At 38.8% G+C, this 19,220-nt stretch overlaps 10 protein-coding genes and 1 non-coding gene across 11 annotated transcripts; 7 read left to right on the plus strand and 4 right to left on the minus strand. All coding sequences in view use genetic code 12, as the record gives it.

Annotated features, from left to right (window-relative positions):
• Positions 1-135: 135 nt before the first annotated feature.
• DEHA2E09900g (DEHA2E09900p) lies at positions 136-1,074 on the plus strand (the record flags this gene model as incomplete). The annotated part of the gene is made up of 1 exon (XM_459737.1): positions 136-1,074. The coding sequence occupies one exon, from the start codon at positions 136-138 to the stop codon at positions 1,072-1,074; it is 939 nt and encodes a 312-aa protein (XP_459737.2).
• Positions 1,075-1,215: 141 nt separating this feature from the next.
• On the minus strand, positions 1,216-2,505 carry DEHA2E09922g (DEHA2E09922p; the record flags this gene model as incomplete). Its single annotated transcript, XM_459738.1, has 1 exon — positions 1,216-2,505. The coding sequence occupies one exon, from the start codon at positions 2,503-2,505 to the stop codon at positions 1,216-1,218; it is 1,290 nt and encodes a 429-aa protein (XP_459738.2).
• Positions 2,506-3,686: 1,181 nt separating this feature from the next.
• On the plus strand, positions 3,687-5,555 carry DEHA2E09944g (DEHA2E09944p; the record flags this gene model as incomplete). Its single annotated transcript, XM_459739.1, has 1 exon — positions 3,687-5,555. One exon carries the CDS (start codon positions 3,687-3,689, stop codon positions 5,553-5,555), a length of 1,869 nt encoding a protein of 622 aa, XP_459739.2.
• A 194-nt stretch (positions 5,556-5,749) lies between these two features.
• Positions 5,750-6,421, minus strand: DEHA2E09966g (40S ribosomal protein S5; the record flags this gene model as incomplete). Its single annotated transcript, XM_459740.1, has 1 exon — positions 5,750-6,421. One exon carries the CDS (start codon positions 6,419-6,421, stop codon positions 5,750-5,752), a length of 672 nt encoding a protein of 223 aa, XP_459740.1.
• Positions 6,422-7,471: 1,050 nt separating this feature from the next.
• DEHA2E09988g (DEHA2E09988p) lies at positions 7,472-8,968 on the plus strand (the record flags this gene model as incomplete). The annotated part of the gene is made up of 1 exon (XM_459741.1): positions 7,472-8,968. The coding sequence occupies one exon, from the start codon at positions 7,472-7,474 to the stop codon at positions 8,966-8,968; it is 1,497 nt and encodes a 498-aa protein (XP_459741.1).
• A 421-nt stretch (positions 8,969-9,389) lies between these two features.
• DEHA2E10010g (DEHA2E10010p) lies at positions 9,390-9,767 on the plus strand (the record flags this gene model as incomplete). Its single annotated transcript, XM_459742.1, has 1 exon — positions 9,390-9,767. The coding sequence occupies one exon, from the start codon at positions 9,390-9,392 to the stop codon at positions 9,765-9,767; it is 378 nt and encodes a 125-aa protein (XP_459742.1).
• Positions 9,768-10,049: 282 nt separating this feature from the next.
• On the plus strand, positions 10,050-10,122 carry DEHA2E10032r. The gene has a single exon. It is a non-coding gene; the product is annotated as a tRNA-Arg (tRNA).
• Positions 10,123-10,212: 90 nt separating this feature from the next.
• Positions 10,213-11,841, minus strand: DEHA2E10054g (DEHA2E10054p; the record flags this gene model as incomplete). Its single annotated transcript, XM_459743.1, has 1 exon — positions 10,213-11,841. The coding sequence occupies one exon, from the start codon at positions 11,839-11,841 to the stop codon at positions 10,213-10,215; it is 1,629 nt and encodes a 542-aa protein (XP_459743.2).
• A 1,060-nt stretch (positions 11,842-12,901) lies between these two features.
• Positions 12,902-14,653, plus strand: DEHA2E10076g (DEHA2E10076p; the record flags this gene model as incomplete). The annotated part of the gene is made up of 1 exon (XM_459744.1): positions 12,902-14,653. The coding sequence occupies one exon, from the start codon at positions 12,902-12,904 to the stop codon at positions 14,651-14,653; it is 1,752 nt and encodes a 583-aa protein (XP_459744.2).
• A 132-nt stretch (positions 14,654-14,785) lies between these two features.
• DEHA2E10098g (DEHA2E10098p) lies at positions 14,786-16,141 on the minus strand (the record flags this gene model as incomplete). The annotated part of the gene is made up of 1 exon (XM_459745.1): positions 14,786-16,141. The coding sequence occupies one exon, from the start codon at positions 16,139-16,141 to the stop codon at positions 14,786-14,788; it is 1,356 nt and encodes a 451-aa protein (XP_459745.2).
• A 207-nt stretch (positions 16,142-16,348) lies between these two features.
• On the plus strand, positions 16,349-19,192 carry DEHA2E10120g (DEHA2E10120p; the record flags this gene model as incomplete). The annotated part of the gene is made up of 1 exon (XM_002770411.1): positions 16,349-19,192. One exon carries the CDS (start codon positions 16,349-16,351, stop codon positions 19,190-19,192), a length of 2,844 nt encoding a protein of 947 aa, XP_002770457.1.
• Between the last annotated feature and the right edge of the window lie 28 nt (positions 19,193-19,220).

Consider the following 19,220-nt stretch of genomic DNA (forward strand, 5'->3'; position numbering starts at 1 on the left):
GTAATATTAGAAAGAATACTAAATAATGTGCAGTGGCATCAAGTCAATTTCGTTAGTGACGCGAAATACATATTCGACAATGAAAATTAATGAACTATTCAATTTAGATCTTGAAGCCAACAGCAGAATAAGACCATGAGTGAGCCTCAAGTTGCCCCATATGGAGGGTTATTAACTAAGACTTTGGACGATGAAAAAGCTAGAGAATCGAAGTTACAAGAACAATGCATTGAAGTGCAAGTGAATAATCAAACCGAAGTTTTGAGACCAGAGGCCTTACATATACGTGGAGTAGATAGCTTATCTACAGAAGATATTAAGGCATTTATTGATTACTACGTGAACTATACCGTGACCGAACAACAAGAACAGGTGGAAGGACAAGATGAACCAGCATCCAAGATTGTATATGAGCCATTCCCAATTGATGAACAAATTACATTCCGTATCCAATGGATCAATGATACGTCGGTCAATGTATCGTTTAAAAGTATGGAAGATGCCCACAGTGCGTTAAAATCCATTTCTATATCGTCGAATCCTAATATTCAAGTAGAACTCAATGAAGACCAAAAAATCCAAGATGCTATTCAAGAGAGGGAAACAAAGCCTTATGCTCCTATAATTGCGTTCCGTAAACAGCAAAATTTATCTAATAGACTAGGTGTTGCAACTGGTGACGATAAGGAACAACCCCCAGTGGAACAAGATAACACTATGGATGAGGACGATACGTCGATCGTTTTGTTTGTAAGACAGTCATTCCAGTCTGATAGAAAAGTCAAGAATGCTAGTGCTTACTCACGTTACTATTTGATGCATGGAGAACCTGAAAGGAAACCTCGCCATCATAATAAATACAGACTGAGAGAGTCTCACCATAGTCGTCGTCGTGAACGCAAGCCTGACCAGGAACAGGATCAGGAGGAAGATTTGTTTGCGCACAAGTTAAGACAATCGAAACCTGCGAACGGCCGTAGAGGTAGAGATAATGAAGAGGATCTTTTCCCTGGTAGAAGTAGAAGTAGGACGGCTAGTAGGGACAGAAGTAGATCGCCTATGAGAATTGATTAGCGATTAAAATAATAAGAGAATTCAAAAATCAGCTAGAATGTATATTAGCAGACTTTATAGTTATTTCAAATAAATGTATTTATATATATTAAATTACATGGATGAAGCAATAGTTGATGCTTCGTATGAACAAAATTATATCTAGTTACCTTCTTGACCGAAATCTTCTGTAAACTTGGTATGGTTACCAATATCGGACTGATTAACAGTGGGTCTATTGTTTTTGATCGATTTAATGAAATCCTTGATAGTCAACTCGGGTTCTTTTAATTCATCGGTGTCAATTTCTTGCCAGCCCATTTCTCTAGCGCCTTCATCTCCCGGAGAACAAGGGGTTAATTTTTCTTCGCCGTCTTCAGTCATTACTGTCTTGAAGTGAGTGGCTTGCTGGATTTTACGAATTGGTTGCATCAATGCGTCTCTTACGACTACCGCGATGTCATGGCCTGAGTATCCTTCCGTCATATCTGCTAGCATTTTGTAGTCCTGGCCCGAACATTCACACGGAACAGTTCCAATATTAATTTCAAACATTCTTGTTCTTGCTTCTGCCTCTGGTAACGCAATATAGATTCTCCTTTCAAATCTTCTTCTTATGGCAGCATCTAGTTGCCATGGAATATTAGTAGCGCCTAGAACTAAAACACCATTTGAGTCATTACCCACCCCATTCATCTGAACCAATAATTCGGTTTTGATCCTTCTCAGCGCTTCACTTTCACCTTCGCCTCTTGGTCCACACAATGCATCAACTTCATCAATAAAGATGATAGAAGGTTTATTTTCTCGAGCCATTGTAAACAATTGTTTGACCAATCTTTCAGATTCTCCCATCCATTTCGAAATCAAGTCAGACGAGGACACAGAGAAGAATGTTGACTTGGCCTCGGTAGCAACTGCTTTCGCCAAATAGGATTTACCTGTACCTGGTGGCCCATATAACAAAATCCCTGATGTTGGCTTACGGTTACCGGTGAACAACTGAGGGAACTTTACTGGTAATATGACTGCTTCTTTCAACGCCTCTTTGGCACTTTCCAACCCCGCGATATCATCCCACTTGACATTCGGTGTTTCCGATAAAATAGCACCCGCCAATGCACCTCTCAACTTTTTAGTATCATCGTCATCTCCATCTCCCGATTTCTTAGCCTTTGTTGACCCATCTGACGATCCTTCTGCCGTGTTGGATTTCGCTTGTTTCTCCAAATGATCCTTCAATTGTTCAGCCCTCGTCAAATATTCTGTAAACTTTGATTTAATCAACTCCTTAGATTTCTGATTCTTTTCGTATTTTAATGCTAACATCAAGTAGTCCAAGCCATTGTAGTATAATTTGTATGCCTCTTCGTATCTTGTGGCCGTATCGGCATCAATCGCCTTTTGAACGAGATCAATACCTTTGGACAAAAAATCGGAAGCTCCTGACATATTTTCAAGTTAATTCTAGTAGTGTTGTAATGTATTGTCGATGAGATCTTCGGATACTGTTGAAGGATATGATTAGAAATCCTGGTAACGGCGAATTGATAGATTCTGATATCGGGGTTAATGATGATATCAAAGAAAGCGCGCCCGATCGATATTGGCAGATTGGATTGTTGCAGGTTTCCAGAACTATCATGAGATATGATGGTCTAATTGGTAATAATTAAAGAGATGCAGCCCATGGTCAGTGTCGATGTACATAAAAGTTGTGTATATACAAGTTAAGCATACGCATATGAGTAGTTTTGCAGGCCATTTTCATGAAATAGGATGATTATTCTCACAAGTCTCGATTTTGCAATATTCGTCAGAATTTGTAAAAGACATTCTCTAAAAATAATTTACGAAGCTTCCTATATAAAACTAGTAGTTTGAACAATCGCAATCACACAAAAATCAGTGTCGTATCTTTATCTTGCATTATAAAATCTCGGACATGATTAGATAGTGTATATGTCTAAGTACAGGTTTCATCGTCTATATAACACTACGGATTTCATACACTATATATTGCGTTACGGACACAGGCTAGTCCATTGCAAACACAAATTTCCATCGTCAATAGCATTACTTACAATATTTACTCCACCAAAAATTTATGCGTCTCCACTATCCCCACCAGTGCCATGAGTCATTAGGAATCACTTATCAGTTTTTGCTATTTTCGCACAGACATGTCAAAGAAGTCAAATATCAGGCCTCTATTCGACCCTGAACATCATAGCCGCGAGGGCCAGACATGATCCTTATTAATTTTTTACATATTGGCATTTACCCGGGACCATACGTAATGGCTGCAACTTGTTGAGGTTGACAGCTACGGCTACACAAAGTCATCTTTCGGCGAGATCTTCATCTGTACTAAAAGCTCACCTCCAGCTACGTTTCTCTTCCTTATTGTATGTTAAAAGACAATATGAATCCGCTTTCATATGTTAGGGCTGTATATATGGATTACTCCTAGTTGTCTAGAAGATTGAATCTACACCAAACGGCCCAATTAGGAAATTTTTGCGAAGCGGATATGTAGAATTGGTCAGATACAATACCATCAATTATATAAGAAGGGGAACTGGTTCAACCATTTCACCCACTATAATATAGCAGAAGAATCAAATATAGATATGCCATATGATAAAAGCTTCGAAGACGACCCAAAAATGATGACAGATACAGAGTCACATCTTTCTAATGACTCCATAAGGCACGAACCATACCAGCTTCAAGCTATTACCAGCGGCAGGAGTAGCATTGGTAGCCGAAATACGCGAGACAGCATGAAAAGAATCAAATCGAATAACTCTGAGCTATCAAGAATTATAACAGCAATTAGAGATGACCACCAACAAGATCACGAAGAGTTTCAACAATACCGAGATGACGTCGATCTTGACAGAATTCTAGACACACAGCTAGATAGGACCTCCAGACGTAGCGTCGCCGATGAGGAGAATAATATAGAACAACGAGAATCGTATGAGAAGGACGCGAGTGCAGATGAAGAAGAAGGGGAACATGGGGATAAAGAAGATATAGACGAGCCTCCAGATGGAGGATATGGCTGGGTTGCAGCGTTTTGTGCCATGATGGCAGCTTTTTCAACATGGGGAGCCAATGCAGGCTATGGAGTGTTTTTGAATTACTATCTATCTACAGATACATTCCCTGGGGGTGGGGCCTATGATTATGCGTTAATTGGAGGATTAGTTGTATTTTTAGCACAGGTGTTGGCACCGTTTAGTGCATTAGCATATAAAATACTTGGATTTTATACGCTTTGCTTTATTGGAATTTTCCTACAGACATGTGGATACATTCTTGCATCCTTTGCAACCAAGCTTTGGCAGATTTATTTAACCCAGGGCGTCTTAGTGGGGGTATCTTTCCTGTTGATTTTTATTCCACCCACGCTCATCTTACCTCAATACTTCAAGAAATATAGGGCGTTTGCGATGGGCATCGCTGTCTCTGGAGCTGGTTTAGGAGGTATAGTGTTTGCCTTATCTACAAGTAAACTTATTCAGGAGACCGGAGACCAGAGATGGGCACTTAGAATGACTGGGTTTGTTACTCTAACTCTGGCTTTAATAGCTACCATTTTAAATAAACCTAGAAATTATAACCCCATGCCATACTCGACTACGCTTAAAAAAAAGTTTATAATAGATAACTTTAAATTAGTTTTCGACATCAAAATATTTAAAAGCTATCCTTTGGTGTTAGTATCATTATGGTTCCTGTTGTGCTTGTTAGGATACACTTTGATGCTCTTTTCAATGGCGGCATACTCTAGTCTGGTAGGTTTATCTGCACATGATGCCTCTACTGTGACCGCTTTGCTTAATGTTGGTCAAGTGTTTGGTCGTCCTACTCTTGGTTTAGTTGCAGATAGAGTGGGAAGAAACAATCTTGCTGCGAGCGTCAGTTTACTTATTTCAATTCTTCTATGGGCTTTTTGGATCAATGCTACAACATTCCCGGTGATATCGGTGTTTGCAATTATATTAGGGTTTTTCATTGGTATTGGTAGTTTGATGTGTCAATCATTGGCAGCCGATATTATTCAAGCACCGGAAAAAATTCCGGCTGCATGGTCAATTATTAATATTATTGTCCTGTTCTTCTGTTTGGTTGCAGAAGTCATTGCATTAGCCATTAGAGATGAAAGTAGTGATAGACCATTTTTAAATACCCAAATCTTTTCGGGGTGTTGTTTTTTTGCAGCTTTTCTTTTGTTATTAATCGACCGTGAATGGCTCGTTAGAAGAACTTTATATAACAGACTACTTGCAGCAAAATCTGGTTTTTCGTGCCTTGAGAAGAAGAGGCATAGATATTTAAATACAGACGACTTGCAAGAGGACGGAGCCGAAATCAATAGCAGCAAAATGGAGCTTGAACTCTTAGAAGCAAGGGTAACAAAATATGAAAGGCTATTGCGTAAATCTGCTGTATACTTTTTTATCAGGATGGTTTATCCGATCAGGGTCTAACTTACAACAATCATTATTTTCAATTCATATATTAATCTCTTCAAATAATACATATTGTATAATAGTGAGGTATCTACGGGGTACAAATCATACAATATTATAATTAATATTCCTTTTTATACATTAGTAAGACAAAAAATAATGACTTTATAAAGGCGTGAAAAGATAAAAATACACAAGAAGAAATTTCCATCTTAACGGTTAGACTTGGCAACTCTTTCTAATTCATCCTTCTTCTTGATAGCGTAAGAAGTAGAAGAACCCTTAGCAGCGTTAATTAATTCTTCAGCTAAACATTCAGCAATGGTCTTGATATTTCTGAAAGCAGCTTCTCTGGCACCGATGGTGATTAAAGAGACAGCTTGGTTAACTCTTCTTAATGGAGAAACATCAACGGCTTGTCTTCTGACGGTACCGGATGAACCAATTCTGGTGGAGTCTTCTCTTGGACCAGAGTTGACAATAGCATCAACGACAACTTGAATTGGGTTTTGTTCGGATAAAACGTGGATGATTTCTAAAGCGTGTTGGATGATTCTAACAGCCTTCAACTTCTTACCGTTGTTTCTACCGTTCATCATTAAAGCGTTGGTCAATCTTTCGAGGATAGGACATTGGGCCTTTCTGAATCTCTTGTTGGCGTATTTACCAGCAGTGTGTGGAACAAAAACTGGTTGTCTGATTTGAATGTAGTCAACTAAGGAGACATCCTTAACTTCAACGTCTTCAAAAGACCATTTGTTGAATAACTTAACTTCTTGTTGAGCAGCTTGAACTTCAGCTGGGATTGGAGTAGCTAATTCAACTAATTGTAATTCTTCTTGGACAACTGGTTGTTGTTCTTGTTGTTCTTCGACGTCAGACATGATTCCTACTGTGTTGATATGAAGTGTAAGTTGATATACTGGATAACCTTCTACAATATACCTTAAACTAAACCGTGAAACTTTCGAGCTTTGGAACACCAGAGTTATGTTCTGAAAATTTTCAGCGGGTTACCCGCTCTATGCGCGTACTCAAATATTTAACTTTTGGGTATTTGTGCTGCAGCTTTGAGCATACATACTATAATAGGCCCAATTTTACTCGTTCTTACCCTAATACATTTCACGTGAATAGACGTTGATTTTGCTACCATATATGGGGTTGTGATATATATGACCCCCTACAATGATGACCATCCTACAAACTATACTAGATGCTACCTATTGTCAATATCTCCACAAATATGCATTCATTGGCTCTGAAACGGTTAAGTTGGTGTGTAAAATGGCCTAAATACCTTTATCGTATAGTTAAGACTTGCGAGCGTGCTGCCAAACAACACTTAAGGCCATTAAGAGAGAAACAGCTATATAAACTGGGAAAAAAATGAACACCTAGTACTTGAGGATTCAATAATCATTACTTGGCTACTTTCAACTATGGTTTCTCCCATTTGACCCCTCTTTGGCTGAGTAGTTTGTCCGATCTAGCTCTAATCCAGTCCCTGATTAGCAACCTGCATACAACCAGAAAGTTTTTTTATCGATACTATTACTTCATCCACCCAATTAGGCAATGTAAATTCTATACCTAGACCGGTACTTTTGAGCATGGCCTCTCGGTCTGCTTCGGTGTTAAACGTGTAGAAAAGTGACTCATCACGATGGTCTTTGTCTGACTTATCGGCCCGCAGCGAACAGTAGCATCGGGCGGTATCGCTGTAGAATTAGTATCAGCCGGATGGATATAGAGCCTTTTGTTTACTCCACATTCTTCATGTATGAGATGGGATGTCCGATTCAGGTGAAAATCGCCTAAACAGGAGAAATTTTCGATTTTATAGTTACTGCAGTCAGAATCTATGTACATATATATATTGTCCTTTGCCGGTATGAGAAGTATTTTGTAAAACGAAGTGCTTTGAAACTAAAATGGAAAAAGAAGGAGCTATTAGCAAGGATGAAGATTTCGGGGGAAGCTTGTCGATAAATTCGCAACTCACCCCTAGTGAGCAGGTGGACGAGCTTGCCAAGGAGTATGGTATTAATCAGAAAAAGCTTATGTGGAAAATTGATTTATGCGTTGTTCCGCCATTTTGCTTTTTATACTTTTTGTCTTTTTTAGATAGAGTGAACATTTCCAACGCTAAGCTTTACGGGCTCGCGGAAGACTTGAATTTGACAGGAAACCAGTACAACACCGCATTGACGTTATTTTTCGTGCCATATGTATTCTTTGAGGTGATTTCGAATTACATTATCAAATTTATTAGTCCGCATATATGGTTGAGTGGATGCATAATGATTTTTGGGGCCGTTTCGATTGGAATGGGGTTTGTGACCAATTTTAGTGGGCTTGCAGCTTGTAGATTCTTCATCGGGATGGCCGAAGCGTCGACTTTCCCCAGTTTGTTTTATCTTCTCTCGACATATTACCACAAAGCGGAGGCTCAAAGGAGATTTTCAGCCTTTTTCTCAGTGACATGTTTAGCCGGTGCTGCCAGTGGGGCCATTTCTTATAGAATCAACGAGTTGGACGGGAAACACGGATTGAGCTCGTGGCAATGGATTTTTGTGATTGACGGGATCATCACCTGCGGGGGAGCTATCATCCTTTTCTTCACGGTGGCAGATTTCCCAGAAGAGTCTAGGTTCTTGAGTGATAACGAGAAAAAATTCATCAAGGAAAAGTTAGCGGTTTTCTCGGGGGCAGAATCAGGCTTCGAAATCAAGAACAAGGTATCTGATGTTGCCAAATGTTTCAAAGATTATCTCGTTTGGTTGCCTGCATTGGCATACTTTGGCTTGATTATTCCATCGTATGGTTACGCATATTTTGCAGCCACCATTATCAATCAAATGGGTTACACCGCTGAGAGTGCCAACCAGCATTCAGTTTACCCGTGGCTTGCGGCCTTCGGCTTGAACAATATTGTGTCATTTATCTCTGATAGAAGCAAGTTGAGATTACCGTTTGCACTTGGTTCATGTGTTATTGCTATCATTGGCTTAGCGTTGATCTTGGGTGAGAGATATGATCCTCAAGCTCGTTACGCAGGTTGTTTCTTAGCTGCATCCGGATTATATACCGCTATGCCTTTATTGGTGTGCTGGTCATCATTAAACTTTGGAGGACACTTGAGAAAATCTGTCGGTACCGCCTGGCAAATCGGTTTCGGTAACATTGGTGGTATCATTGCCACCTTTATATTTTTACAAAAAGATGCTCCAGTCTATAAACCGGGTTTAGGTGTTTCTCTTGCTGCTGTTGTTTTTGCAATGGTGATGATGGTTACATATTTCTTCGCGGTCTACAGATTAAATAAAGTCAAGAAGTCAGATGCCTACATTCAAAAATTCAACGCATTAGACGATAGATCTAGAATTTTAGCTGGTGACAAGAACCCAAAGTTCGAGTATTTATATTAGTTTCTATTTGCTGCATAATCAATTTGAACTCAAGGCTATTATTTTTAGCTAATAGTACCGGCATTTACCAATTTCAATTCTACTTCGCTGCTTGATAATTTAGCTGCAAATAAATTTCTTCACATATTTAATTTTTTATCTATAGACGCAACTACTATTTATTTATGTATAACACTGATAATATCAATCTATATGCAATCAACCGTCGACAGGGCCTATTCTATTCCTATTGTATTAGTCTAAGCCTATTGAAGTCAGCTCTGCTATTCTTTGTTCGGTTCACGCACGAATCAGATAAGTCACACTTTCGATGAATTTCTTGGTTAAAAACGGGCATTGCAATTGATTCTACTTATATAAGGGATCAGCTTAAAGATTTGTCTTGACATTATCGTTCAACTTGAACATAAAATTATAAACTATGTCATATAATAAGGCACAAGACTCGTATGCTCCTCCAACTGGTGCCCCACCAAATTGGTCGGAGAGTAATAATGCTTCATCTGGGGGATATGTTCCTCAAGCACAACCAGCTTATGGCCAACAGAATCAAGATAGAGGTTGGGGAGGAAGCCAACAACAAGGGTATGGTGGAGGATATCAACAAGGATACCCACAGCAAGGGTACTCACAACAAGGATACCCTCAACAAGGATACCCTCAACAAGGAGGGTATTATCAACAACAACAGCAGCCTATGTATGTACAACAAAAACATAGTAGTGGTGGAGGACAGAGTTGTTTGATGGGGTGCTTAGCAGCGTTGTGTGTGTGCTGTACTTTGGATGCAATCTTCTAATGATTTTCATCCCAAATAATGTAACCGGAGATTCCGTTACAGATTGTGATATAGTAATACGGCCTTCCATTGAAATTGAGTTTATTTTATTGATTCATGGTATAAAGATACTCTCTGGTTTAATAGATGTTATAATGATGTAATATATAGACTAAATTTTATTCAATGTCTTTGATATTAATATCATTGTAGAGTTGACTTGAATGCCAAGAGCTAATCATAATAAGGCGAAGCTAATATATAGGTTATATTAATTTGGAAAAATCTAGAAAACAACTAGCTGCCTGCGTAGCGTAATGGTTAACGCGTTTGACTTCTAATCAAAAGATTGCGGGTTCGACTCCCGCCGTGGGTTTATGTTTTTTTTCGTACTAGGCACAAATATATAATTACTAAGTAATGTTTATTTTAAAGATTGGTGAGTTAATAATCTATTAGGTTCTAATTAACCCCAGGACCAAAGACCATCTGAAGTCCAGTCTAAATTAAATTCTGGCGAGGTTTTGCCAAATCTTCTTAACATTGGTAAAACGCCTAGCTTTACATCAGCATCTGTCACAATTTCAACGCTAGTTTCGGCTGGAGTAGTTTCGTCAGCCGGTGAATGTACCATTTCAAAATTCTTTGGCAAGTAGTTCATAAAGTAATCATATAAGACAGGGATTGGAATATTTGTAGGTAAGTCATTTACTGAAACGAAGACTGAATTGTCCTTAGGAATAGGTCTATTCTTAGCCACCAAACAAGCTGTACTAATGAGAAGATCCAAATCTTGGAAGTTAAAGCCACCCAAGTCATTAAGTCCGGTAAATGATGAACCACGACGACTGCGTCTGCCACCCATGCCAGTTGGATCTGCCATGCTACCGAACATATCAAACTTCAACTCACCAATTGCTAATATACACAACATTTGTTGTTTAAAGGAGCACCAAAGTATATAGTAAGATTTTTCTTGTAATTCATTCGTGAGAATTGCGCCCTGAATATCGGTATATTCAAGAGCATTCTCATCATTTAAAGACTTAGCAGAAGCTTGTTCAAGAGAGACCAAATTAAGGAAACTATTGTAATCAGGTTTGAAAGAAAACTTTGGAACAGATACCTCTTGAATAGATGATTTTCTGCGACCGAGTGAGCCTTGATTGTCACCTTCATTTATAGCCGTCAACGCAATATTGGAGCCAAGCTTAGACATTTGCAACATGCTCGATAAATTAGTCAATGATGATGATGATTTGTGACTTCCGGCTAATTCCGAGTGAAATATCAGTTTGTTCAAATCAGTCAATATTTCTAATTCCTTATCCTGTAAGATGAATTGGATTATGTCTTGGTCTTGCTTTTTTGAAGAGTGTAAAAATCTCAAATGTTTTCCGACATGGCTAGGATCATTCGTTCCCTCTTTATTAATAAGACTTCTAACAATCCTTTCTTGCTCATCGGTGATAATCGAAGTAGGAACTTTGTAAAAGTCTAACGGATACGACTTGAACCCAAATATTTTGTAATAATCCTGCACTCCAGAGTACAAAACCCAGAAATATTGTTTGCCCAAATAATAATTGGCCAAGTTCTTGTCAATTTTTCCATCAGTCATTACCATACTCTTAAAACTATCCTTCTTTTCCTCCTTGCTCAGCGCAATGTGTTCATCTACTAATTTATCTTCCGTATACTCAATGACTTTCTCAATGAGATCTTTTGCCAACCCTCTTCCTCTATAGTCCTTATGACAGAACACATAGCACAACAACAACACTGTAACATTGCGAACCCCGAATGTTGCTGGATCGGGGATTGACGAAATGGCCAGCGACCGGTCAGCATCCTTATAGAATCCCTTCATCTGTTTAACAACCGCACACATAATCACTTTCCCTGTTTCTACATCTTCAAAATAAAATGCAATGGGCTTTTTACCGTTCTCAATGTCTTTCAAATGGTTCTGGGTAAGCGTTTCACCAAATTGCCTTGGGCTAAGCTTGCCTCCCCATTCTGTTCCACAGAGGGAGTATATTTCTAACAACTTGTCTGGTGCATTCGTAATGCGAAATTTAATAGCAGCTGGCATTATAGATACTTCAATATTACTCTATCGTGTTGTTCGGTGAGTCTAGAATGAATCTTGCTGATGACCAGGAGGACTATTATATATATAAGTCTCCACGTATTCATGACATAGGCATTACGACTGATTGCGGCACGTGTGATATCAGGAAAAAGGGAATTCCGAGGGCAAGTTTTTATCTTACAACTGATATCGCAGCCAAAAGCTTTCTTCAGGACCATTTGGTTGAACGTGCCCGCAAATACGGAACAAGTCCTGGGTACCGGGGACTACAATTTTGTAGTCCGAAGCCTTCCGAAGCCTCTACAAGGGAGCCTAATGGCCACTATGACTAACCGGATGAGCTTTGCAGATATAATTTCGTATTATCCTACCTCGATGACGTGTCTTTCAATCAACTCATATTCATATTACCTTCTGACTAATTATACCGCTTGTCCGATATACCAAGTGTGAGTTTTTGTCTTATTCGCGCATTTTAGCCCATTGCAACGGTCATCAGTGGAGTAGTGCTTATCGCAATATGCTTCCAATACATACATAGAGGGCACTACCGATTGTAATGTGCTTTATGCTCTAAACTTAATCTGCCTACGGCCCACCCCATAATAGTCATTTCTGGAGTATCTTGGTATGCTAATGGGCCGTTTACAGGCTTGATGGGGGCTTATCCCGTTAGGTTTCTGTTGCAACAAAAAAAAAAAGAAAAAAACAAAACAGAAACGTGACTAAACTTTACTTATGTTCTATGCATACTCATACTATAATTGTAGAACGCTATACTAGGATCAGTATGTTGAAAGCATCAGATTAAAAAAGTGGGAAACTTAGTTGGAGACAAAACACTATATTAATAGTCATAAAGCTGGCTGTAGGTTCGTTCTAGGTCGAGCGGTTAGAATCCTAACGTCAATGGGGAAGAAGAGGCATTTAGAATTTTGCAGCAGACTGCATATACTTATTCTTGCCGTTAAAAGAAATGCCGTAGACAAGATGCCTGAACCGGTAGAAAAAAGCTTTAAATATATAAAAACTACGAATCATCAGACATATTCAAAATAGAATGAGTAAGACGATGTCTGGCGAAAGTATGGATATAAACTCGAAATCGAGTGACTCGAACAATGTTTATGTCAACTATGTGTCAAGCCATGATGGTGGATCTAGATGGCACCATTTTAGAGATTCATTCAAGAGAGCCGAAAGAGATAATACATTTGATGACCAGGAATTGAACGGTTTAGAAAAAGCGATTCAGAAGACATCGAAGACAGATTTAACACAAAACTTGAAAAAACGTCAATTGCAAATGATCGCAATCGGAGGATGTGTAGGACTGGGTTTATTCATTGGGGTTGGACCAGCTTTAGTTAACGGGCCAGCCAGTTTGCTTATTGCCTGGGGCTTGGTGTCGACTTTTCTTTACTGTACCATGCAGTCATTAGCAGAACTAGCAGCATTATTTCCAATCTCGGGGTCGTTTTCGACGTATGCTACTCGTTTCGTAGACCCATCGTGGGGGTTTGCAGTTGGATGGAACTACGCTATTTTCTGGGTGGTGGTGCTACCATTGGAATTGGTAGCCTCATCCATGACTATTAATTTCTGGAATTCGAACATTAACTCGGTAGCATGGGTGGCTATCTTTTATGTATTAATCATAGGGTTAAACTTATGTGGAAATAAGGGATTTGGGGAGGCAGAATTTATTGCTTCTTTGATCAAGGTCCTTGGTATCATTGGATTTAATATTTTGGCGATCGTGCTTATCTGTGGTGGTGGTCAAAAAGGTGGTTTTATTGGTGCAAAATACTGGCATAATCCGGGGGCTTTTGCTGCTGGATTCAAAGGTGTTGTGAGTGTTTTGATTACAGCAACATACTCTCTTGCAGGCACAGAATTGGTTGGATTAACTGCCGCGGAAACAGCCGGTAATCCAAGAATTGTCTTGCCATCTGCCATTAAGCAAGTGTTTTGGAGAATTTTACTTTTCTACATGATTACCTTAACCTTGGTGGGGTTCTTAGTTCCATATAATTCACCTGAATTGCTCAGAGGCTCAAGTTCATCTGATTCATCTGCCTCTCCATTTGTTATTGCCATCGAGGCAGGTGGTATTACTGCATTACCGTCCATTTTCAATGTGGTTGTTTTAATTTCATTATTATCCATTGGTAACTCTTCAGTTTATGGATTCAGCAGAACAATTCTTTCGTTGGCAGAACAAGGTTTAGCACCAAAATGCTTTGACTTCGTTGATAGAAAGGGACGTCCATTAGTTGGAATTTTAGCCTCTGCTATTGTTGGTTTGTTATCGTTTGTCGCAGCATCTCCAAAGCAAACTGATGTGTTTGCTTGGTTAATGGCATTATCAGGCCTTTCTACTCTTTTCACATGGTTCTCAGTGAATTTATCTCATATCAGATTTAGAATGGCGATGAAGAAACAAGGAAGATCTCTTGATGAATTACCTTACCGTGCATTGACTGGATTTTGGGGGTCAGTTTACGCAGCAGTGCTTTTATTTGTTGTCTTATGTTTACAGTTTTGGATATCTTTATTCCCATTAGGAGAAGCCCCTAATGCGGCTAAATTTTTTGAAAATTATCTAGGTGCTGTTGTTGTGTTAGTTTTCTTTGTTGCACATAAATTGTATTCTAGAAAGCTTAACACAATAGTTCCTTTAGACACCATGGATGTTGATACAGGTAGAAGGGAAACTGATATCGACAAATTGAAACAAGAGCTTAAAGAAGAGAAAGACATCAGGAGCGCTTACCCAATGTACAGGAAGATTTGGAACTTCTTATTCTAACGAATCTATCATGATATAAATTTCTAATTTATATACTTACCATTTTTAACGATTACATGACTTATAGCTTTACGAATAGCTGCCATTATAGATATAAACTGTATAATATATTCTAACAATTCATTTTGCAAATTATTGTATGTTGTAATCAATTTTCTGTTTCTTTAAGATCTCTTTATCCAATTGAAGAAAGTTTGTAGCTAGAATTAAATCGGCTAGTAAGACACAACTCCCATTGATTACGAATGCATAATGTAAGAGCTTTTTTTCTGCTAACTTTCCAGTAAAAATTGGACCAACACATCTAGCAAAGGTTTTTCCTATGTTCACAATACCCATAGCTTTCGTCAACTCATTATTCGGCATAATAGAAGTTAACAAAACTTGCCGTGGAACAACATCCATAGTAGACGTAGAAAAATATAATAACAAACATACAGACGCTGCTATAAATTTGTTTGTAAATGCGATCAAGATAAAAAATATAGCGGATGGTGCTTGGGTGAATAATATTGCCTTGACAGGACCCAAGATCTTTGCAAAATAAGCAGAAGGCAATGAAGAAATAGAATCGATGGAATTTGTAAGAAAGAATAACACACCTAAGCCTGTGGAAGTAACCTTAAAAACTTTCTTGAAATAATATACTACCCATGATGATGGCATAAAGCCGTAACCCAACGAATCAAGCATGAAAATAACCAATAATCTAGATAAATAGTGCTTAGTCTGTGGCGAAAGGCCCGAAAATTTCAGTTTTCCATTGGAACCTCTAACTGCATTCGACGATTCTTCTCCATAAACGTTTTCATCCAATAAAGATGATTCTTCCGTAGAATCATCCGATAATTCGTTATCGTCGTAGTAAACCTCACATTTCTCAGTTAAAAATATCATGAATACAAACTTGACCACTGCTATGCCAGAATAAACTATAAATATGAAACGATAACTGTTTTCAGTCGACCAACCCAAATTCAAATGTAAATGGTCAACGATAATTCCACAGAATAATGACCCAAGTGCTGCACCAGCCGTCGCAAACAACCCATGAAATGCAAATATTTCTGGTCTATGGTTATGCGGTGTTAAGTGTGCAATTGATGCTTCCTCCACGCTCTTGAAAGGCCCCGTTTCATCCCCAGATGGAGAAATAACTCCAAATATAGCTGCAATTAGCAAAATCATGAAATTAGAGCAAAAGGCAAATGTTAAACCAGATGTGATCATCATAAGTGTCCCGATGATCATGACAAGTCTCCGTCCTATATGATCTGCATACCACGTTAAAAAATATGATATAATGGTATCACCTACCAATGTTAGCGTCATAAATAATCCGATATTTGTTTCCGATACACCCAATGATTCGAGATATAGAGTTAGAACTTGATTAGTTAGGCCATAACTTGCCATTCTCATGAATACCGACCCCCAAAGAAGCCGTATATCGCAATTAGATTGTTTAAGCGAACGAGCTAGATGCATTTTGATAGCTTAATACCTTATTACTCTGGGTCTTTGGTAACACTTCATTATCCAATTTCATCAATCTTGGAGTATTTTCCAGACGTTGTGCGGCATGAATTTTTTTTTTTGAAAGCTCCACAGTCATCAGATAAACAGAATAATATATTCTACTATTGAATACCTCGAGGTACGGGAGTTAGAGGAATATATCGAATAGTAATAAGAATGAGTGATGGCTTACATCAAACCTCGTTACATAACTTAGCACATATAGCTAATATGTCACACGAGCTACAAGTTCTTAATCAACAATTGAACGATGAGACATCTTCTGGGAATAAGAATAACAATCAGATGTCACCAGAAACTACGGATTCTAATCAAATGAAGAACGGGAAAACTAAGAGAATGGCATGTGTCGAATGTCGTCAACAGAAATCGAGGTGTGATGCTCACGAGAAACATCCTGCTCCATGTTCAAGATGTGCCAAGAAGGGCCTTCAATGTAATTTAAAATCGGACTATAAAAGAACGTATAAAAGAGCTAGAATAGCTCAAATAGAGAAAGAATTTTCGGAGTTGAAGAAGAAACTCACAACGACACAGGCAGCAGAGTTACTCAGTAAAGTTCCAACATTGTCTAATGATCCTACACTGGCCATCTCATCTATATCTCCTCAACCACAGATAACTAACGACCGAAACCAACTTCAGTACCAGCCAGAGAAGTCGCATATTCAACGCACGCAAAATATTCCTGAATCATGGCCATCGTCGGTATCACCTTATAATACCCAGTATGACGCGAGATACTTCCATGACTCGTCTGAGACGAACACTTCCATACCTAATACTCCTTCGATAACAAGGCCCATGGTCCAAGCAAACCCACCAGAAAAAAGGTATGTTCCAAAAGCGGAGAAAGTAAAAATATTGGAGCAAGATCTTTTATGCGAGGAAAAACGGCTAGAAGATGTCTCATTGTCTAGCGAAATCATCAGAGCATTATTCTTGGAGTATGTTGACTATTACCATCCAATTTTACCTGTAGTTGACGTATCTATGGGTCCCGAAAGGATATACAGATTATGTCCTGCACTTTTCTGGGTTATTATGTTTGTATCATTAAGAAGGTATCAGGATAACTTACAGAAGTCGTTACTTCTAAAATTATCACCAATTATAAAAGGAATTTTGGCAGAGATTACTATTTCCCCAATAACGAGATATAATCCGACAGTTGAAGATGAACCTATAATGAATGCCAGTTCGGTGTATTCCGTACAAGCATTTTTATTATACACATATTGGCCACCAATTACGTCTTCTTTAAGTGCCGATTCATCTTGGAATACAATTGGTGTTGCATTATTCCAAGCTATCCGTATTGGATTACACACACCAGGACTGTTGGTAGCACACGATAGCAAAGAGCCAAAGTCTCTTCAAGAACTTGCCATGGCTCAAGAACAAGCTAAGACATGGATTGTTTGTAATACTGTATCACAAGATGTTGCTACTGCCTTTGGCTTCCCGGCCTTTGTTCAGTTTGATACATCGGTATATAATTCACGTAAGGCCGGAAGTGATCTACAAATTCCCAAATCAATTCAATTTATGATGGAGATTGCTCACTTTGAAGACCAAGTTGCAAAAACCTTAAATTCAAATCCAACTGATAGCTGTGGTTTGATTGATCCTACTGAAAGATTGCCATTGTTGAAGATTTTATCTCGACAGTTGGATGAACTTGAGTTGAAAGTAAAGAACGATTTGCCTGCGGATGATGGATTTAGAGAATTTCAGTTATTGACGGCAAGAGTTCATCTTCTCACATACTATTTTATGGACTCATCGAGGATTGCGAACTTTGAATTACAGAAAGGACTAGTTCGTCTTTACAATGCTGCAATCGCGTTAGTAAATCATGCTCAAATATGCCAGTCGAAGACTCAAACATTCATTAAGTATTTACCAGGTGTTTATATTTTGAATATTTGGCAAGCTTCTTGTATAATAGGAAAATTATCACACTCGCCATTGAAGAAAGTAATTGATTTAGGTTCTGGTAGGCAAAGTTATCTAACTGCAATTTCATTAGCGGCAAAGGCATCTATATTGAAACATGATATGGCACATAGATCAAGTGGGATCATGAGAAATATGTGGCTGCTATTCGCTTCTTTGGACGAAAAAAAGCTGACTAGTTTAAGCATCAATATTAGGACGAGGATGGCAGCATCTGTTTTCTTTGATTGTTTATACCTCTTACGAGACCAAGCAGGTATGATCATATTGAATAACAGAAATCAAAATCAAGAAAACGATGGGGAAGAAGAAAATGATGTGGTTTCCGGCGAAGACGACGAAGAATACGGATATGCAGACAATGATGAAGCCGTAGCATCTGACGAAGAGAAGTCCAATGAAGAAGGCCAAAGAGGTAGCGGAAGCCAAAAATCTACACCTAGCAGTAACACCTCGAGCAGGACAAAGAGACAGCGTTCCTTATCTGGTACAATCAATGCCGAATCGAAGGCAAGAAAAATTATCCAGACTATTCCATTGGACCCCCAACCGATACCTGTTCATGGCAATAGAAGCAGTTTATTCAAATCGACAGAGTCCAACAATTCGTATAAACGAGCACGAGAAAATTCAGACTCGCCGCAACAAGGAACTCAGAATGTAGCCGGGACACCACCTTACAAGAATGCCAACACCCCATCTCACCACGATAACGACCAATTCCGTCAGAAAATCTACACCGGTTACAACCAGCATGCCAAAACTGCTGCCAATGGTGACGGAGACCGAATGTCAGACCCCCAAAGAATGAACATGTACTACTCCACCCAAAATGCAAGAAGCAATTCCTCAAGAGAAACCAACTCTAACAATGGAAATAGAAATAACATGGATATGCCTTTAACGGACATGGTACTAAACGAATCTCCCATCCAGGGTGGTCTAGAGAATCTAGAAATAGATCACCTTGACATCAACACTGATTTACTCTGGAAAGATGTGGATAGTGTCATGAATGATTTTGGTTTCCACACCCGATAGGGCTTTTCGGACGACTAATGCCTTACTT

This window comes from Debaryomyces hansenii, assembly GCF_000006445.2.
Source record: "Debaryomyces hansenii CBS767 chromosome E complete sequence".
NCBI lineage: Eukaryota > Fungi > Ascomycota > Pichiomycetes > Serinales > Debaryomycetaceae > Debaryomyces > Debaryomyces hansenii.